The sequence below is a fragment of the Macaca thibetana genome, chromosome 13, assembly GCF_024542745.1.
Source record: "Macaca thibetana thibetana isolate TM-01 chromosome 13, ASM2454274v1, whole genome shotgun sequence".
Lineage (NCBI taxonomy): Eukaryota > Metazoa > Chordata > Mammalia > Primates > Cercopithecidae > Macaca > Macaca thibetana.
In genome coordinates, this window is record NC_065590.1 from 78,065,067 (window position 1) to 78,087,566 (window position 22,500).

At 36.8% G+C, this 22,500-nt stretch overlaps 2 protein-coding genes across 6 annotated transcripts in view; both read right to left on the reverse strand.

Annotated features, from left to right (window-relative positions):
- Positions 1-22,500, reverse strand: part of LOC126933840 (protein FAM136A-like) — an 879,973-nt gene that overhangs the window by 718,943 nt on the left and 138,530 nt on the right. The gene's annotated exons all lie outside the window — the stretch shown is intronic.
- CLIP4 (CAP-Gly domain containing linker protein family member 4) overlaps positions 1-22,500 on the reverse strand; it is a 95,532-nt gene that overhangs the window by 9,364 nt on the left and 63,668 nt on the right. For all 5 annotated transcript variants that reach the window (XM_050753982.1, XM_050753986.1, XM_050753984.1 and 2 more), the window contains 4 exons: positions 19,668-19,791; positions 16,197-16,261; positions 9,309-9,381; positions 1,759-1,884 (listed from right to left, as the gene is read on the reverse strand). In XM_050753982.1, coding sequence (XP_050609939.1) covers positions 1,759-1,884; positions 9,309-9,381; positions 16,197-16,261; positions 19,668-19,791 — 388 coding nt within the window. The remainder of the gene's footprint in view (positions 1-1,758; positions 1,885-9,308; positions 9,382-16,196; positions 16,262-19,667; positions 19,792-22,500) is intronic.

The window sequence follows — 22,500 nt, forward strand, 5'->3', positions numbered from 1 at the left end:
TTGATTACAAAGCAGCCTTATTTTGCAAATGTATTTCAGGAAAATAGCTCTAGCAATATTTGAAACACCACACTATTTTAAAAAGGCAGCGAAGTGACAGAATTTAGATTTAAAATAGTATATTGCAAAATAGTTCAACATATTATTTCTAAGCACAAGGCAAGCTCCATTCTGAAGGATACTTTTTAATCTTATAAAGCAAACTGTTCCAATATTTCTGTGGTAAAGTCTAAATATTCACAATAAAAGATGAATCTTTACACAGACAGGACATTAACTTCAATATGTAACCACAATGCAAACATTTTACATTATGACATCACTCTAATATGAAGCTTAGTTTAACATGTGCTCAAGAAGAAAAATAAAAACAGTACAGTTCTGTAGCTTTGTAACAGGCTGAACTCTGCAACAATTCGAGAAATAAAAACAGCAAACCCAACACCAGTTCTATGAGTAATAAAACAAAAAAAATCCAGATATTATAAACATTTAAGTAAATAACTAATACATCCCTCCTAATATATCTTTATTTGCTCTCTTCTGTTAAATACGTTTTTTAAAATGTTTCTCATATCTCAGGAGGAAAGGACGGTAAATTCTTCACAAAGATAAAAGTGCATCATGTTTTAAAAGTGCTTCGTGTTTATGTGTTACAAACATATCCAATAAGGAAGTTAAGTAAGTTTGTGCAAAAAAATCTAATTACCACTTGAATTCATAAACCTTAATCATGGGTTTTTGTAGTTCATCCAGATGAAGCAGTCAAGCAGCAGAAGAAAAATCTGAGATTAGACATTTTGTATAGAGGAAAGAGCACTGGGCCACAAGTGAGAAGACCCACATTCTACTCTTAGCTCAGTTAACCAACCAGTTAGTGACCCCAGGTAAGACGGGCTTCCACTTCCGTATTTGGCAATGGACAAGAAGCAGAGCTGCAGAGGCTCTGAGGCCCCTTCCAACCCCAAAATTATCATGTATCTTTAGACGAGGCATTTCTGAAAGGGCAAATAATTTTACCAAAATATAAAAATACATACTAGTCATCTAGTTACTATTCACTTATTGGACTTATTAGTAATAAAGCACAGAAAGAAAGAAAAATTCCAAAAATGCTTGACCAAAAAAAAGGTCATGTGAACATTATTCGTAACCAAAGCTAGAGAAACCCTTCGCAATTATGGCGCTAAGAAAAATCCAACAGGTTTGTGCAAAACAAAAACAGAATAAGCAAAGAAATGCAACAGCTGGTCACCTGATGGCACTTTTTCTTCCTGAGTCCCAGAATTTTCTTGGGACCTAAAGCTTTAATCGGTACTTATTTTGAAAATTGCTTTAAAAGAACCATGATTCCCCAGAGTTCATATTCATGGCTTTGTAAAGAACTCTCTCTGAATTGTTATAATGGTTTTTAAGAAGATAACTATATTTTCAAAATTTAAATATGGCTAAATAAAGTAAACCATTTACCATGGACTCTTTATTTACACAAAATATATATATATATATATATATATATATATATATTCATTCGAGCTTATTTAATATATTAGAAGCTTAACTCAACAATTCTCATCCACAAGCTTGGACCCATTAATTCCCCGATAGGTCACTCTACTCGGTCGAACTAAGACTCCATGGTTCGGCTTACAGGTGAAATAGCGCTTGTCGCCCACTGACCCATCATTTTTTCCCTTAGCGCTTCGGAGCTCAAGTCCAAGCCAGATACCTGAAGCAAAGTCAGTGGGGCCCACGTACCTAACAGTACCCATCTCGTTAGAGCTCGTGAGCAGGACCTGAGACCCCTCGTGCAGCTTCACGCTCCCTTCAATGCCGCCTGCAGGGGGAGTGCTGCTCCAACTGCGACGCAAAGCAGCTTTCGATCTGTGCGGAAGGGAAAAGTGGGGAAAATTCTTTAGTGCTGAAGATTACTGTGATTTTCACATAAAGAATGACGACAGCCATCATTTCCTGATATCATTTCCACTGCCAGACGCAGAATTCATTCATTCAGTTCCCAAAAGAGAATACTTTATGGTCACAACTTGATTTTCAAATTTTAAATAGCAGTTTTAAAATATGCCGTTGAACCATGAACTACACAGGTTTGAAGTATGTGGGTCCGCGCATACACGGAGTTTCTTCTGCCTCCGCCACCCGGGACAGCAAGACCAACCCCTTCTCTTCCTCCTCCTCCTCAGGCTAAACAAAGTGAGGACAATGAAAATGAAGATCTTTATGATGATCTGCTTCTACTTAAGGTATAGTAAATATATTTTCCTTATGACTTTAACATTTTTTTACTTTATTGTAAGAATACAGTACATACTACATGTAACTTACAAAATATGTATTAATCAGCTCTTTATGTTATAGGTAAGGCTTCCAGTCAACAGTAGGCTATCAGTAGTTAAGTTCTGGGAGAGTCAAAAGATATACACTGATTTTCAACTGTGCAGGCAAGCAGGGGATGGCACTCCTAATGCCCGCACTCATTACTCAAAGTTCAACTGTACTTTTGTTTAACATTTTAAAAGTTTTTGTCTTTGCGCTATTTTAAGACTACCCTATTCTGGATTTAAGATTTCATTTGCCATATATATGTGTGTGTGTGTACACATATATATGTGTATGTACACACACATATACATATATATGCTTTCAGTAAAATAGCAATTAGAAAAAATACACTTATACCTAATTAATTTCTACCAGTATTATCAAATAAAGCAAAAAGAAAGAATCTAGTATTTTGGCTGTTTTAATTGCTATCAATATTATCAAATAAAGCAAAAAGAAAAGAATCTAGTATTTTGACAGTGTAGTAAATTTATTTTTTGTTCACTCGAAAAAAATATTTTTTCATATGAAAACAAATTTCAAAAACTGTAAATCTACAACTTTGGAAATATCTATACATATATGCACATATGTTCTATGTATAAACTCCAGTTACAGTTAAAAGTTTAGCACCCTCCCAGCCACTAACACTAATGAGGGTCTGAGGTGCCTGGAGCAGCTGCCTCTCCTTCTCCCTACAACATAACTCCTTACAATGTGCTAGAACGTCTCCTAGCACTCACCACCACCACAACCTGATAATGAGGCATGGGACTCCCCAGTGCACTCACCCAAGGCCTCAAGGCCATATTGCCCCAGAGCTGCCTGCACTGTCCACTGGAAGTAACTGACCCTGATATTCACCCACAACAGAAACATGACCAGAGTCTTGTTGCCCCCTGGGCTGAGACCTTCCAAAACGGCAAGAAACCACCAAAACTACCTGGAGCCTTCCATCCTCTATCCCATGCCACCCCCCTCCAAAAGAAACCCTTCTCCCTACCCCACAGGAGATTCAACACAGAACCTGTTACTAAAACTACACAGGAGCTTGTTGTGAACAGAATCTGGGTCTTATTTCATATTTCATTTCATTTTCTATATTTTTAATACACTGTCACATACAATGTTTCATTTGCTCCTATTAACCACCCTGCAACAAAGGAAGATGACTAATTTTAATGGATAGGAAAACTGAGGCTCAGAGATTTATTCTAAGCCACATCTGCAAGTACGTGATAGAATTCTAATTAGAAAATAGTCTTAAATTATTCACACGTCAAATGCACAAATAATAAATTTACTGAAGAAACATGTAATACCTGTAAGAAAAAGCATAAATCTTTACTGAAGAACACACATGGAGGAGCTCTGTTACTAAACAGAAATGTATATAGGTTAATCCTCCCCAAATGGATATTTTTTGTAACCTGACAAAATTACTGTAATTTTCACAGGAATAATGACAATAGCTATCACTTCCTGAACACTTAGTAGGTACCTAACACTTCACATACGTTATTTCTTTTGATCTCACCCAAACCAGTGAAGAGGGGATTATTACACCTCCTTATAACGGAAGAAGAATCTGAGGCTCAAAAAAATTAAGCTATGTGCCTAAGGTCAGAGAGATGAAAAGAGCAAAGACGAGGCTCAGATCCATGGCTGCATAAGCACAAAGGCCAGGCTCTCTTCACAAACAGAATGGGTACTGGTAATTAAGAAAAGGTTGAAAAATAATGAGGCAAGGTTTACGCTGCCATTAGGTTAAATTATAAAGTTAAAACAGTTAAAATAATGTGGCTCTGGCATAAGAATGTAGTTTTAAATGACACAGAAAACATATTTTAGAAAAATGAAACACACACATAATTATTTTACATGTGATTAAAAAGTAAAACTTCAAAGCAGTGAAAAAGGAGTGAACATGGAATTAGAAGTGCTGTAAAAATTAGCTGAGACAAAGGCTATGATTCTCACCACTCCTCCACATTAAAATTAACTGCAAATAAAGACCTTTAATGCATGAACTGAAAACAGAGCCAGGCACAGCAGCTCACGCCTATAATCCCAGCACTGTGGGAGGCTGAGGCAGTCAGATCACTTAAGGCCAGGAGTTTCAGACCAGCCTGGTCAACATGGTGAAACCCTGGCTGTACAAAAAATATAAAACTTAGAGGGGCACAGTGGCAGGCGCCTGTAATCCCAGCTACTCAAGAGGCTGAGGCACGAGAATCACTTCAACTCAGGAGGCGGAGGTTTCAGTGAACTGAGATAGTGCCACTGCTCTCCAGCCTGGGTGACAGAGTAAGACTCATCAAATAAATACATAAATATTGAAAAACACCCTCACATACATATATGTAGAGAAAGAGACAGGAAGTATTGGGGAAGGTGCAAGGAAGGGGAGAGTTCAATACATGTTTTACAAGTCTGGCATCTATTACAAGTTAAATTCTGATTTTTTTCATTTATTATTGTGAATAAGTTTTTGTAACCTGACAAAATTACTGTAATTTTCACATGAATAATGACAACAGCTATCACTTCCTGAACACTCAGTAGGTACCTAACACTTCACATACGTTATCTCTTTTGATCTCACCCAAACCAGTGAAGAGGGGATTATTACCTCCTTATAACGGAAGAAGAATCTGAGGCTCAAAAAAATTAATGAAAAAAAAACATAAAAATGTTTTCATATCACGGCACAGTCTTTAAAAACATTGCTAAAGTAACGCGGAAGGAAGCTATTAAAGAATATGGGAATATGAGCATGACATACAGGGGGAAAGCTTTGAAATGGGTATATGGAATATGATTCATTTCCCTTTGCTTAAAAATTCAGACACATGGTCGGGCACGGTGGTGCACACCTGTAATCCTAGAATTTTGGGAGGCCGAGGCAGTTGGATCACCTGAGGTCAGGAATTCGAGACCAGCCTGGCTAACATGGTGAAACCCCGTTTCTACTAAAAATACAAAAAATTAGCTGGGCATGGTGGCACGGGCCTGTAATCCCAACTACTCGGGAGGCTGAGGCAGGAGAATCACTTGAACCCAGGAGGCGGAGGTTGCAGTGACCAAGATCACACCATTGCACTCCAGCTGGGGCGACAAGAGTGAAACTCCCTCTCAAAAAAAAAAAAAAAAAAAAATCAGACACATGCATTAGGAAAACAATTGGAAAAGTATATACCAAATGCTAACAGTGATAATCTCATCTAGATATCAACATTACAGATGACCTTTTTACATTTGGTTTTTCTTAATTTTTCAAATATTATACAACTTTCATAATCAAAAAAGCTTTTAAAGAAACAAGCAAATAATGGATTCAGCATCTAAACCAAAAATTAATGGCTTGGGTAAACACTTCACATTCTAATAAGAATGATTTATCTGATTCAAGGTATGTCAAAGCTCAAAAGCCAGAGAATTGAGACACTGAGAATTGCGGTATGTTTGAGAGCTCCGTTTACTCATTCAAAAACATGTATTGGCCACCTATGAAATGGCAGGCATGGGGCTACGCTCTAGGTATTTGTACGGAACAGTCAGTAAAATGTTACAAATACGATAATAAAGACTGTATACAGCACGGAAGAGGAAGGCGTTTCTCCTCCCTTAAAGCCTCAGGAAAGACACGTTAGTGGGGAAATGGCATTTCTGCCAGCTTGAAAGATAAGCACACAGAAAAGGAAATGCAGAGATTGTCGTCTGAGAAAAATATATATATTACTTTCTTTTGTTTTTTGAAACAGAATCTTGCTGTCACCCAGGCTGGAGTGCAGTGGAGCAATCTAGGCTCACTGCAACCTCCACCCCCCAGGTTCAAGTGATCTGCCTCAGCATCCCAAGTAGCTGGGACTACAGGTGCCTGCCACCATGCCCAGCTAATTTTTGTACTTTTCTTTTTCTTTTTTTTTTTTTTTTTTTTTTTGAGACGGAGTCTTGCTCTGTTGCCAGGATAGAGGGCAGTGGTGTGATCTTGGCTCACTGAAACCCCCGCCTCCCGGGTTCAAGCGATTCCCCTGCCTCAGCCTCCTGAGCAGCTGGGACTACAGGTGCAAGCCACCACACCCAGCTAATTTTTTGTAGTTTCACAGACACGGGCTTTCACCATGTTGGCCAAGATTATCTCGATCTCCTGACCTCAAGTGATCCTCCCGCCTTGGCCTCCCAAAGTGTTGAGATTATAGGCATGAGCCACTGTGCCTGGCCAAAATATGTGTTACTTTTTATATTCCTGAAAAGCATACAGTTTAGAGAACTGCAATCACCTGTGAGGATGTTACCATGAAACAAAAGTCAGGGAAACACAGGAGCCAATCATGTAGGTCTCTGTATGCTGGGCCAATGAAACTGGACTTCATTCTGTGTTTGAGAACTCGAAAGCTTTAAGGGACAGGTAGAAAACAAACCCAAGCACATGATGTGAGAGGCCAGACCTGTGGCAGACAGGATCATACGAGTTCCGCCTAAAGACAATCAAATTTGGGCTGACCAAACCATGCCAGTGAGCCAGATTCCACAGACAGGACCCAGTGAGGATCTTTGAGCAAGCCCTGCTGATAACATGGAGAAGAGCTGAAGCGAGTTAGTAACGATGGGACAGGAGACAGATCCCAGGCGGGATGGAGACATCCGCAGAGTGAAGGAGAATGGATGCCTCATGCCTATCAGGTCCCTGTGACCTGATTTTACCTGTGTGGTAAAATCTCAAGCTAATTCTTGGCACTGGACATACAGTGTTCTGAAGACAGAGCTGCTTCCCTCCCCCTTTCTGCCATGTCTTCCTCGGGATGAAACGTATTCCTCACTACCATTTCTGTACGTGATCTAGAAAAATCTTGTTTTCTCACAGAAAGGGCATGGGGGGACTGTTCCTTCCCCTCTCCCAGCTTGCTTTCACTCGTAGGGGCCACATGTGTCCTCCAAGACCTTCAAGTTTCTACCCAAGAACGTCCATCATCTCTGACTCGATTCTCCACATTTCTTCTCAAAGTATCATTTATTTCCATACAAATAAGCTAGGAAATGGAGCAGAGTTGGATGAATCTCAAGAAACGCACTTTCTCAACACATGTGCCTCAGAACACACCACATCTCCAGGTTAACAACAGCACAACACACAATCAACTCTGGCCCCTTAGCAGAAGGCCATCGAGCACTGCCCTGTTTCCCTCACCCCTAAGAGCAGGGACAAATGTCCTAGTGCCTGCCAGCACCTGAAACCCTTTCTTTTGTTCCTGAGAACAATGATCACCAAACATTTTGGTTGCACACATTATGAGTAAAAACAGATAAATAAATAACGTAAAAAGTTTACTCTCGGCCAGGTGTGGTGGCTCACGCCTATAATCCCAGCACTTTGGGAGGCCAAGGTGGGTGGATCACCAGGTCAAGAGATCGAGACCATCCTGGCTAACACGGTGAAAACTCGTCTCCACTTAAAAAAAAAAAAAAAAAAAAAAAAATTAGCAGGGCATGGTGGCAGGGCACCTGTAGTCGGGAGGCTGAGGCAGGAGAATGGTGTGAACCTGGGAGGTGGAGTTTGCAGTGAGCCGAGATCACACCACCACACTCCAGCCTGGGCAACAGAGTGAGACTCCATCTCACAAAAGAAAAAAAAAAAAGTTTATTCTCTATGCTCAATAAAAGTATATTTTTAAGGTACTAGTGTTAACCTGTATAAATATTACTAAAGCTTTTTTAGTTTTAGAGAAAACAGGGAAGTACTGATATTTCCACCTCACGTCTGCAGAGCGCCTTGTGTATAACCATACCTGCTGTATAATTCCCAGGGCTCAGATTGTTTTCTCCTTCCCTTGCTTCTCTGTATCATGTTCTTCCACTCACCAGCATCTCGACACTGATTTGGATACCTCTCTCCCTTCAGAATCCTTTATTTCCTGGTTGTTTCTTCTTAGCAGCTTCTTCCATTCTGCCTAGGAACTCTTGAATATCTTCAATAAACTGGGAGCATAAACTGACTGCCCTTAAACTCTTTCAGCTACTCAAGCAAGAAGACCAATTTCAAAATTCTCAAAATTGGTGATGGTTTTGAGGAAGGGAGAAAAACAGCCCCACCCAACCCTCTCAACAGTACCTAACAGTCCTTAGGACCAGCCAGGCTTCTCCTGTGAAATTTCAGACCTCTGCGAAGCTTGCCAATACCTTCATGCCAGAAGGTAAACAAATGATCTGCCTGTCCCCGGTGGGACATCAAGTTCTAGCCTTTGGGCTCTAATTTCTGGTGGCTGCTAGGGTCCCACTACTTAAGCAAGCATGTGTACTTCCCTAAGCAGCTAAGTCTTTTCCCCCAGGGTATTATTCATAGATTAACCGGCAGCATTTTAAAAAAAGAACCTCTAAACCCAATCAGTCTGGAAGAGTCTCGTATTGCTCTAAAGTGAAAAAGCTTCAGAAAACCACTGGGGAGTAGTAAAGTGGGTCTGGGGGAGATGAACAAAAATGAAAAAGAGCAAAGGGCATTCTCTCTACAACAAAACAAAACAACAAAAGGCTTTTGTGAGCAATATACTCTCTTAAGAGGAATTGGGAGCATTTTTCAAAATAACTGGTAAGATTACACCTTACATTTCTTTCATGTATCACTGGCAATATTAAATCAAATCTCTGATTACTTAAGGAGAGTTTAAAAGCAATCCGCCCTACTTAATGAAAAGACAATATGTAAATTCCTCTAACTTTTATTAACAGTTCTAACCTCTATGAAGATAAAATATATGCAGTGCACTAGTTTTAGTCACTGATGACATTTTTAATTGCGCTTGCAAAGGAGGGAGGAAGAACTCTTCTCAATACACTCATCACACCTTTTCTCCTACGTGTTAAAACTCTACCAAGCGATGCAAAAGATACAGCACTCCACTTTTCTTTCTTCACAGAATCCCATCATGTTCATCTTGAAAGGCGTTTTTCTAAATCTTCTTAATACTTACTTGGCAAAAGCATTTCTTCTGTTAATCTCCTTTTGGGAAGAAGCAGAAGTCGTGCTGAAACTTCTCCTAAAACCTAAATATGAAAGTTGGGGTTAGAAGAGGAAAAATATAAGCTTTCAGTTCTTATTTAAAATGATATTTTATCACTTCTTCTATAGATGTTCTATTATATTAAATGTTTCTTTCAAAACAGAAAGCAGGCCGGCACGGTGGCTCACACCTGTAATCCCAGCACTTTGGGAAGCCAAGTGGGAAGACTGCTTGAACTTAGGAGTTCAAGACCAGCCTGGGCAATAGAGTGAGATCCTATCTCATTAAAAAAGAAAAGAAAACAGAGAAGGTAAGTATACAGAATATAATGGTAGTTTAGATTTCTTAACAAATTTTCATCTTTACCTTCATGATCAAACTATACGCATAGATGAATAAGTGAAGAGCATGACATTACATTTGGATAATTTCATTATAAGATTTCTTAAAAATCAAATAAAATTGAATTACACATTTATAAAGCTGATTATTTTTACTATCAAATGTGACAATCTTGATAATCATACAAAAAAGAAAAAGATAAAATGGTTTAAAGATACAATCATTCATAAAACATTGAACAATTAACTTCAGAGCTTTTGATTGTTGGCATCTCCAAATAATACAACAGAAACAAAAACACTTCACAACAGGTAAATTTTTAAAAAGATGTTTTTAAAAAGAAACAAGACTTCCAGCCTGGCCAGTTATGGCAGACCAGATGTGCTAAATGAATCTTTTGATTGACACAATTTTAGTTTAAAACTATAATTGTTAAAAAATACTATCGAGCTGACACAAAAGGCACAATTTCAAAAAGGCTAAAAACAAAAAAGAGAAACCATCAGAGTCCCCCAAGCACCAAAGGACCTGGGCTTTCACCTTACTGGCTGCACAGGAGACAGGGAAGGAAATAAAGCCTAGGGCCTCCAAATGGAGTCTCACAAAAAATTCTTGGTTAAAGTGAGGATCCCAAACAGCTCACTCTCAGTGCAAGGTGAAATGAGAAACAAAACACCGTTCAGATTAAGACAAAGGAAAGTCACTTATGTCAACCTTAATCCTCAGTAAGAGACAAAATTTTCTCCCCTCAGAATTTGTTACCATGAATGAAATTCATGTTATCTGCAAAAATATGTTGCAGAGACTATAAATTAAAGTGTCCCAGGTTGGCAGTGCCTCTAGGCAACTGGCACAGGTAGATATAATCTTGTCTGGAGGCATCTACACAGGCCTCAAAGAATTTTTATATATAAAATTCTGAGTAAAACAAGCATCTCACAAGAATAAATTACAAAACTCACAAGGAAAGAAGGCAAACCATAAGTTAGTCTCAACAGAAACAGATGGCAGAATCTGACTCACAAAGGCTTTAGATACTGAATTATTTAACACAAAATAAAAGATAATACTTTAAATATTTAAAGACATAAAAGAAAAATTTGAAAATATGGGGAAAGAATTGCAATGGTAAGTCGCAAGCAGATTTGAAAAAAGAAAAAAAAGATAATCTTTACAATTTTAAAACTTTATGGCTGGATTAAGCAGCAGAATAAACATAGCTGAAGAGAGAATCAGGAAACAGAATGATGGGTCTGAAGATATCCAAAATATAGTCTAGAGTGACAAGTTGTGAGAAATATGAGAGAGCATGCGAAAGAAAATGAGAAGGTCCAACATACTACTAAACAGAGTTTCAGAAGGAGCTAAGAAAGATAATAAAGGAGAAACTATTTTAAAATTATAAGAATTGTAAATAATTGATCAACTCCCAGATACAGAAAAATCCATAATGCCAAACAAAAAGGATAAACAAAAAGGAATCTCTACCTAGACATATCATAGTGAAACGACTAATATGAATTAGTTAGACTCACAGATGACGTCTCATCAACAATGACAGAAGCCAAAAAACAGCACAATACTGTCAATATTCAAGGGGAAAATATCTTTCAATCTAAAATTCTACACCGAGTAAAATTATCATTGGAAAAGACAAAAAACAAAGAGTTTGTTACCCAACAGACCCTTTCTAAAAGAAATTTTAAAGAATATACATGAAATTTTAAAAATGATCCCAAGTAGAAATTTTGAAGGTTAATGAGTAAAGATACTGGGAAATATGAGAGTAATGAGTAAAGATACTGGGAAATATGAGAGTAATGTTACAATATAAAACTACTACAATAATGTCAAATTTATAGGAGAAATAAAATATAAACTGGACAACTCAGTTTCTAATTATTTTCTATTATTTGAGAAAGGATAAAAATCATTAACTTCAGACTTTACCAAGTATTAATGCTAAATTATCTACAGTAATTACTAAGAAGCATCTTCATAGACTATAACTTCTACATAAGTAGAGGGAGTAAACAGAATTAAAAAAAAAACAAAAAACAGAGGGTGGGATATATAGCCAGAATAAAGTCGAGAAATAAAAATCACTTATTAAGTACAAAAAAGTGAATAGAAAACAAATAACAAAAATAACATCAGTGTATATCAGTAATTACAATAAATGCAAATGAGTAAGACTCTCAGGTTAAAAGAAAGATTGTCAGACTTTTTTATAAAAGTAAAACCTGTAGGGACATGGATGCAGCTGGAAACCATCATTCTCAGCAACCTATTGCAAGAACAGAAAACCAAACACCGCATGTTCTCACTCATAGGTGGGAACTGAACAATGAGATCACTTGGAGACAGGAAGGGGAATATCACACACCGGGGCCTATTGTGGGGAGCAGGGAGGGGAGAGGAATAGCATTAGGAGATATACCTAATGTAAATGACAAGTTAATGGGTGCAACACACCAACATGGCACATGTATACATATGCAACAAACCTGCACGTTGTGCACATTTACCCTAGAACTTAAAGTATAATAGTAATAATAATAAAAGAAAAACCTAACTATATTCCATTTAGAAATATTCTAAAAACACAAGAACATAGAAAGGTTACAAGTCAATGGACAGAAAAAGATATATTAGGCAAATACTTAACCAAAAGAATGCTGGTATAAGATAAAAAAATATATTATTACGAAAGCAATACCATTTACATTAATGCCAAACAATTAAATACATAGGTATAAATCTAACAAAATATGTACAAAGTCTATATAAGGAAAACTATAAAACTCTGATGGAAGAAGTCAAAGAAGATATAAATAGGAAGACAGTCCATGTTCATAGTTAAAAAGACTAAATATTAACATGTCAGTTCTTCCCAACTTGATCGATATGGTCAATGCAATCCCAGTTAAAATCCCAGCAAGTTATTTTATGGATATTAACAAACTGATTATGAAGTGTATATACACAGGTGAAAGGCCCAGAATAGCCAACACAACACTGAAGAAGCAGATCAAAACCAGAGGACTGACACTACTCAACCTGAAGAATTACTATTAAGCTACAGTAATCAAGACAGTGTGGTACTGGCAAAAGATTAGACAAATAGATCAATGAAACAGAACAGAGAGCCCAGAAACAGCCCCATATAAATTAGTCAACTGATCTTTGAAAAACGAGCAAAGGCAATTCAATGGAAAAAAAGACAGTCTTTTCAACACATAATACTCCAACAACTGGACATTCTCATGGGGAAAAAAAAAAAAAATCTAGATACAGACCTTACATCTTACCCCAAAATTAACTCAAAATGGATCATAGATCTAAGTATAAGACACAAAACTATATAACTCCTAGAAGATAACACAGGACAAAAATCAGAGTGATCTTGGGTTTGATGATGACTTTTAGATAAAACACCAAAGCACAATTCATGAAATGAAAAACTGATAACTTGGACTTCATTAAAACTAAAAGCTTCTGCTCTGTGAAATACACTGTTATGAGAATGAAAAGACAAGCCACAGACTGGGGGAAAATATTTGCAAAACACATGTCTGATACATGTTTGGTATTCAAAATATACAAAGAACAATAAGAAAATAGCAAACAGAATTTAAAAATGAGCGAAAGATGTGAATGGGCACTTCATCAAAAAAGATATAGCATACCATTGTTGGGATATTGTTGTACGCTGTTGGGAATAAGCAGTACTACAGCCATCATGGAAAAACAGGATGGAGGTTCTTTAAAAAACTAAAAATAGAACTATCATAGAATCCAGCAATTCCACTGCTGGTATATAACCAAAAGAAAGGAAATCAGTACATTGAAGAGATAGCCGCACTCATGTTTATTGCAGCACGATTCCCAACAGCCAAGATATGGAATCAACCTAAGTGTCCACCAGTGGATGAATGGAGAAAGAAAATATAGTATATGTACACAGTGGAAGAGTATTCCACCATAAAAAGAATGAAATCCTGTCACTTGCAGCAACATGGATGGAACTGGAGGTTAAGTGAAATAAGCAAGGCACAGAAAGACAAATATCACACGTTCTCACTCAGGTGCAGGAGCTAAAACAGTGGATCTTGTGAAGGTAGAGTGGAATGATTAACATCAAAGGCTGGGAGGGGTGTATGGGTGGGAAGGGGGATAAAGAGAGGTTGGCTAATGGGCACAAACATGCAGTTAAATAGAAGGGATAAGTTCTAGTATTCAATAGCACAGGGGGAAAATTATAGTTAATAACTTATTGCATATTTCAAAATAGCTAGGAGAGAAGAATTATAACATTCCCAACACAAAGAAAAGATCGATGTTTGAGGTGATAGATATCCCAATTACCCTGACTTAATGATTACACATTGTATATGTGCATAAAACTATCACATGTACCCCGAAAATATGTACAACTATGATATGTCAATAAAAAATTCAAAAAAAGAGATGGCACATAAACATATGAAAAGATAGTCAGCATCTGTTACAGACTGAATTGTGTCCCCCAAAAACTCATATGCTGAAGTCCTAACCTCCTGACATTTCAGAATGTGACTATATTTGAAGATAATTACGGTAAAATGAGGTCATATGTAATTGGAGGTAATTAAGTTAAATGAGGTCATATGGATGGGCTCTAATCCAACGTGACTAGTGTCTTTATGATGAGGAGAGTGGGACACATACACACACACAATGAAAAAGACCACATGAAGACACCAGAGATAGAAGGCCATCTACAAGGCATGGAGAAAGGCCTAAGAATAAACCAAACCTAGGCCGGGCGCGGTGGCTCAAGCCTGTAATCCCAGCACTTTGGGAGGCCGAGACGGGTGGATCACGAGGTCAGGGGATCGAGACCATCCTGGCTAACACGGTGAAACCCCGTCTCTACTAAAAAATACAAAAAAACTAGCCGGGCGAAGTGGCGGGCGCCTGTAGTCCCAGCTACTTGGGAGGCTGAGGCAGGAGAATGGCGTGAACCCGGGAGGCGGAGCTTGCAGTGAGCTGAGATCCGGCCACTGCACTCCAGCCTGGGCGACAGAGCATGACTCCGTCTCAAAAAAAAAAAAAAAAAAGAAAGAATAAACCAAACCTGCCAACACCTTGATCTCAGACTTGTAGAGCCTCCAGAATTTTGAGAAAATGAATTTTTGTGTTTCAACCACCCAGTCTGTGGTACTTTGTCACAGCATCCCTAGCAACCAACACATCATCAAACATCTTTAGAAAATTCCAAATTAAAACACGAGGGAATTTCAAATTAAAACAACATACCTATTAGAGTGGACCATAAAATTAACCTCAACAATTATTCAAGGATTGGTATTATACAAATCATTCTTTCACAGATGGTTATCCGTGCAAAAGAAAAAAAGAAATTAGATCCTTACCACACACAAAATCAATTCTGAGTAAACTGACAAATGGGAAACACAAAAATATAAATCTTTTAGAAAACAACATAAGAAAATATCTTCATAATTTCAATTTTAAGAAAAGACTTCTTAAAACAAAAAGGGCAAACCATAACATGTTTTGCTATTTTGACTACAAAAAATTAAGGAGTTCTGCTAACCTAAAGACACCAAAAATAATAAATAAAAAGATCAAAAGACAAGTAACAACCTGGGCAAGATATTTGCCACACATGAAATTGACAAAATGTTTGTCCCCAAAATACACAAAGAAGCCTACAAATTAATAAGATAAAGACAAACCACCCCCTGAAAATGGGCAAGAAACTTGAACAGGTACTTCATAATACAGGAAAGGCATATGGCCTATAAGCATGAAAATAGGCTCATCCTCATTTGTAATCTAGAAAACGCAAATTAAAACCGTAATGAAATACCATTTAAGCCCTTCAGATAGGCAAAGACTTCTAAATCAAACAAGGTAAGTACTAATGAGTTGAGGAGCAGCAGAGGCTCCGGTTCATCGCAGATACAGTATGCAATACAGACAGACAGGCATTACCTAGGAAGGTGGAGGGCATAGGTATCCCATGCCTGGCAATGCTAGAGAAACTTCAAGTGTGCACAAGAATATAGTTTGTAATAGAAAAGAAACAGGATATAACCCAAATAACCATCAATTATGGAATGAATATTTTAATGGAATGCTAAATAACAAAATAGCAAACAACCAAAACTAAACACTTATTATTTATTGATATATCTATATATGGGTGATAAAAATAAAGAGAATCAAGGGAATAATTAATGTGCAATTCAAGACTCCTCCACCTGAGGATGGGGTATATGAAGAGGGAGGCAGATGAGATGATGAGGTACTCAGGGGTTTCTACAGATCAGGTCATCTTCTTCTTCAGCCACAGGATAGGTAACAGATGTCTGCTCTATTATTACACAAACTATACAAATACAGTTGATAGACCCTTTTGTATACATATATACCTCACAATAAAAATTTTTCAATAAATGAAAGCAAAGAAATAATGATTAGGACCACAAAACTGTGTAGTCTTACCAGGATAAGAATGATTCTGTTTATTTGAAGAAATTTCTGAAAGGGTATCCAGGGAATCTGTTACTCTATGAATAAAACAAAGTACACCTCGTTAGAAGTAGCTGGTTTTCAGGTTTAAGACTGGCTATCAACTAAGTTTTTCACCCCAATTGTAGTCATTCATTAGACAAATATTTATTGAGTGTCCATTATAAGCCAGGAATGAGCTTCCATCTGGCATGGAAGAAAAACAATAATTAAATAGAAGAGGTTCTCACTATCCAAAGATAATTAGTGTAGAAAAAAATTCAAGTGAATTCACCTAAAATATGGACCTGAATTTATTTCTTTGTAACTTCATCTTCAAAGGTGAAACTAAAAATATGAAAATATGTTTATTTTATATTAAACTTAACAAATGTTAGATTAATACTGTGAAAAAGGCACTAATTCTTAAATTGAAAGAAAAATACATTGGCTGAGTTTGTGTGAGTGATTTTTCCGGTAAAACTATATGACTAATACAATTCAACATCTTTTGCTTTATATTTGACTCTAAGCCACAATCATAAAGGTCACTTTCCCGATGGGTTTTCCTTCATTTTTTGATATTCAAATCATTCTTTATTTTTAAAAAGTCAATCCTGACAGGCTCATTTTCTTTCAACTGTTTAGTGACCTAAATCTGGAAAGCCGTCATTTGTCAATCACTTCCTCCAGCATATCTTATTACCATCAAGAAATCCTGCAACTCTTGCAATATTTGCAATTTCACGTTACAATTCACAGGCATCATTTTTACATGATATACAACATACCACAATGAGAGACTGATGGACACAAAGAATATGATTTTATGAAGAGGACGGATATTTGAATGAAGCAGTAACAGACAGTTGAGAGGGAGTGAATTCTAGAATTAATCAGTTCATTAGTAGTAAGTGCCTAATAATAGTAAGAACTAAGAAAGTGAACACTATGCTAATGAAGATCACTTGAGCAATGTGTCTGTGTGTGTGTGTGTGTTTGTGTGTCTGTATGTGTGATTAACCTCGTGAGTTTTCTCAGAGTTTCTCTAAAGAAGTTTTGACTGAGTCATATATTAGCCAAAGAAAAAGGTATTAACTAGGTGAAAGTTGGGCAATAGTAGGTGGGTGTAGAAACCATCCAAGCAGAAAAAAATAATGTGTGCAAACATTCTGGGATAGTCCCTGGCTTAAAATTCTTCCATTTTGAAGATCAGTGGTATCTTGCAAGAGTCCCAGAGCTGGTTCAGATTAGAAACTCCTCAAAATCAGGGACCATGTCTGTTTTATTTGCTTATAGAATGCCTAGCACAGCATAAGTGCTAAAAGACACTTAATAGTATTTGATGATGATGAATGAGACAATCAGAAGATGACAGGAAGACAGCTGGATTGAGATAGCAGTTCATTTAGAGACAGCCCTATTTTTTTTTAAGCAGAGGGGGCTGCTTTTAAATGTACCACCTTAAAGAGAACGAAATAGAAGGCAATCAAAAAAAAAAAAAAAAAAAAGTAAAAAATGTGTGCTGCAGAAACAAAGCAAGAAAGAAAAGATGAAACCATGAGAAAGTGGCTTTACAATGTAAAGGAGGGGGGAAAAGCTGTTACAGCATAAAACCACTGAACCAGGAATCAGATTGGATCAATATTTACTGTGCCTAAAATATGCCAAACTATGTACTCTGGGTAATCAAACATGACAAGCAGAATCCCAGTCCTCATGACTAGGAGACAGACAAAATTTCTAAGAGACTGCTGCAATGTTTTGATGAAGATATGCCCAAAGTAACATGAGAACACAGAAGACTGACTGGTGACTCAGCATGGATTTTACTCCCAAACCAATTATTTAAAGATATATGCCCTGAAGAAGGTCCCTGAAGCTCTTCTAACCATTATAGGGTTATGGTTAAGGGCATGCATGCTGATACCAGACTACATGGGTTCCAATCCCCAGCTGGGAGCACAGCACACGTCACCTCTTGTGACTTACTTTCCTCATCTACGGAACATGGTGCCTGCACCACAGGGTTACTGGAGAGCAGTAAACAGGTTAATATATGAAGAGCCCTGCAAACAGACCCCAGCATGTATGAGCACTATTCGTAGTTACTACTTCCTTTTCTTCATTTATAAAATAAATACAAAAAAAAAAAAAAAAAAAAAAAAAAGAACAAACCATCTAAAAGCAAGGGCTTACAAAAAAAAAAATTACAAAATAACACACCCAGGCTGAGTCCAGCTCCTTACCTAATTAGTTGTATGACTTCAGCTAAATCACTTATCTCTTTGAAACCTGTTTCTTCATTTGCAAAATGGGAATGATCCTAATAGCTTACAGCTCACAGGGTCTGGGGGAATTAATGAGGTATGCATCTAAAGTACACTGTACAGAGCCCACCCACTTACTAAATGCTCAACAAATATTTGTGATAGTTATTATTCTCCAGCTTACCTGATCAATATTTATTAGGATCAAATGAAACAACATTTAAGTGAAGATACTTTATAAACGACAAAACACTGTATGTTAAATTCTGTATCACCATAAATAAGAAGAAAATTACATCAAGTATATCACAGAAGGAAATTAATACTAAACAAATATGTAATGATTCACTAAGAAAAAGAAACCGAGGGAGAAATGGATGTAAAAACTTCAATTTGCCAGGAGATAGTCACAACAGTCTAGTTGTGAGGGAAAACTAGACAAGACTCCCAGATTGCGATCGTAGTTCTAGTCTCATGAATGTGATGATGCCATATATGTTATCTCTCATTTAAAGATTAGTCCCATTTCCCATCCACTCAAAGGCACACCAAGCGACTTCATCCAAAGCATAAGAGAAGCCATTTCACATAATGATATCTGGAATTTTATGAGGACTTTGTTTCCGCTCAACTTATTTTTTAAAACCAGATGAGGTGGTATGAAAGATACTATCTTAAGAAGAAACACCAAGGAGGTATATTATATAAAAATCCTTGAAGCTTCACTTCCCCCAAAGATCTACTGCCTATCTTTTTTTGAAAACTAAAGAAATCAGAGGAAAAAGCCATTTTGGTTCCATTAGGTTTGTAGGAGAATGAATGGGGTGCCTGCTGGCAGGAAATTTAATGTAGTTAGGATGTGACTGAAGCAATCAGAGAGCATTTTTACTTTTGTTTGCATGACAGATTAAGCTTGCTGCTCTCACTGTTCTTAGCTCCAAACACCACTTCTAATAGCCTACACATACTCATAGGGTTTGCAAATGAGGAATAAAGGAGGTTTTTAAAATTGCAAATCCTCAGCAAAGCAAATTTAGCTTTCCATGAGCCTTCTCTCTGAAGGTGGTTGGTTAACCCCTTGAAAGAAGACATGAGCTATGATCAGAGCATGTCTTTAATATAAAATTCGTGTCTCTATTAACCACTGCAAATTACAAAAAGTTTCTGTAAATAAACATAAATTTCATTCTCTCACCTTTGCACCCTGGATGGGGGAGCAAATATTCCATATCTTGGAGAACAACTAAAATACTGCACACCTCCAACTGAACCATCATTCTTGCCATGGGGTTTTTCAAGCTCTATACCATACCAATATCCTAGAACATGAATATTGCATTTTAAAAGCATCTGTACTTTATCCAAAACTGTTATGCTACTATATAAAACCAAAGTCTAGGTGGTTTAACATTTCCATAAATGACCAAAATGAGGGAAGATCATGATACTCATTAAGATTTCAAATGATAAAATTGTAAACTCTGAAAATTCGAAAAGTGAACAGGCAAAACATTTTACAAGTATAATTGCAGAGTAGTACATTAAAGGAGGAAAATAAAATGCACAAACACAAATTTGGCAAGAATTGGCAACTGTGCAAACAGTATATGACCAAAATATATCTAAAAGCTGCAATGAAAAACCGTTCTTGACTTGGTAATATAGTGTGTTTCAGTGAAAGAAGTGAAACATAATATTGAGATTTAAAAATCATAAAACGAACACGTAATCTTTTCATCTTACTCACCTAACATTAGAACACCACAAACAGCGCTCAAATAATTAAAGGACAAAAATATTATAGAAAATACCACTAGACATCATGGTGAGTGCTTTTTCTTTTCTTTTTTCTACCCAAGATAAAAAGAAAAATCTTTTTTTACCTAAATGAAAAGGTTTAGGTTAGCTAATAGAGAGAATTATTTTAAAGACTTTTTGTATTTAAAAGGACCTACTACTCTGAAGGAAATAACAGGATTTCCTTTTCCAGAGAGCCTAAAATTAAAGTAGCAAGGTTGCTTTAAATGTGGTTTTACCCAATATAAGGTAAATGGACACATAATCCTAAAATAAGGATTTTCGAATTGAGGGTACCTCAAGACCAATTAAAAGTATCTAATAGTCCATTTATTTGTGATTTAAAAGGAGCATACAGTAGTAATTGTATTTGGTCTCTTATAATCAGTATCGAGTAAAAATAGGGCATAGATATCAAGAAACTTATTACAAATTACAAAAATAGTGTTTCTTCCAGATTACTAGTTCAGAGAGTTAATTATATGCCTTCTAAAAAACCAACTCACAAGTTCTTAATACCTTCTAAAAAAACCAATTCACAAGTTCTTAATTTTTTTCCTCTATGTATAAAAAGATGATACCTGAGTCCATTTCCTAATATGTAATACAAGTAATGTCTACAAAACTATTGTTAAGCCGCACTAACGCTCTGAAAATAGGTCATCACATTTCCGAATGTCCTAAACCAGGTTAGTCTGGTTGCCACTGTTACTTCTCAGTGCTATAGTTACAATTTTCCAAGTTTTACTTGCTTCTGCCTTTTATGCTTTCCTATATAATTTTTGCATTTTCCCATTTTAATTGACCATATAATTACTAATGTTAACCATGTAACTCTTGGAAACATGTAACATACAGTAGAAATACATATGGCAAGTGTTAACGATAAAGACTTGCGCCACTGCACTCCAGCCTGGGCGACAGAGCAAGACTCCGTCTCAAAAAAAAAAAAAAAAAAAAAAAAAAGACTACAGCTTGGCAGTGGTGTGGTACGGATATCTTCCCAATTAAATGTTAATTTTCTTTCCAAGGTGTCGCTGATAAAAAATGCTGATGAGACTAAATACGACCTCTCTCAAATCTAGATCTTACAACCTCCAAATACTGAAGATATTACCACTGTTCCACAGCAGTGATTTATTTTTGATGCAACTACTTCCTTACAGGACAGAACGTTTTTAACAAAAAAGTTTCCACCTTTTATAATATTTGCTTACTACTTCCCAAATTTCTAAATGCTTTACATTATGAATTTAAAAATAGAAATCAACCTAAAATGAAGAATTATATCCAGAGAATCACACCATTCTACCTTGGTTTAATATCATCAGAGAAAGGGAACTCAAAAGATATGGTAATTGTAAAAAAATAACCTACCTGTGGGATTAAGTTTTTATTTGAATGCCATACTAAGTATATCCTAACTAATCTCAATTACTACCTGGAGACCTAAGAAAGTCATGAATTATAAAACACCTAACTCAAATCAAGCAGCTGGCTTGCAATTAATTGTAAGTGGTATTAGTGAAACAAGACTGTGTTGGGAGACAGTCACCTACGGTCCTGTCATGTTTCCACATGTCTTACTGGTAGACTACTTTTGTTCTAGACTACCTTTTCATAAACGTCTGTGTAGGGGACAGCCCTGGAGGATAGAGATAGCATCTCCCACCAGAGCAAATGGCAGGCATGTGTACAATAAGATTTTACACATTCAGATTCAGTTTCCCTAAGTTCTGGGGTCCTCTCCTGGAACAAAAAAACACTGGCTGTGCAGGTGACACCTGGCTCACTCGCTCTCACCCTGTGAGAATTGGCACTAAGGGAATAGTTCAAGAAAATGCCGATACTCTGGCTACTGCTATGACTGTGAGTACTAGAGTGCTTTGTCTCAAACTTGTGATGACTCTAGTACTCACAATATCTTCCACCATCATCTATGAAACTGTGGCAGGCGAATTTGTTAGCTTGCAAGTAGGGTAAAATCTCAGATCCCTCATAGTTCTTGGCTAAATGCTACAAACTTTTTTTAAAAAATCAATGTTCTAGATAACCTTTTCCTAAAATACTGCAATGCCACCATGTGTTAAAATAGCATATTGCTATTTAAAATATACAAACTTGTTTTCGTTCAACCGACTTCTGTTTAAAATTATTAATCACTGACAATACAAAACAAAGTAATCCGGCCGGGCACGGTGGCTCACACCTGTAATCCCAGCACTTTGGGA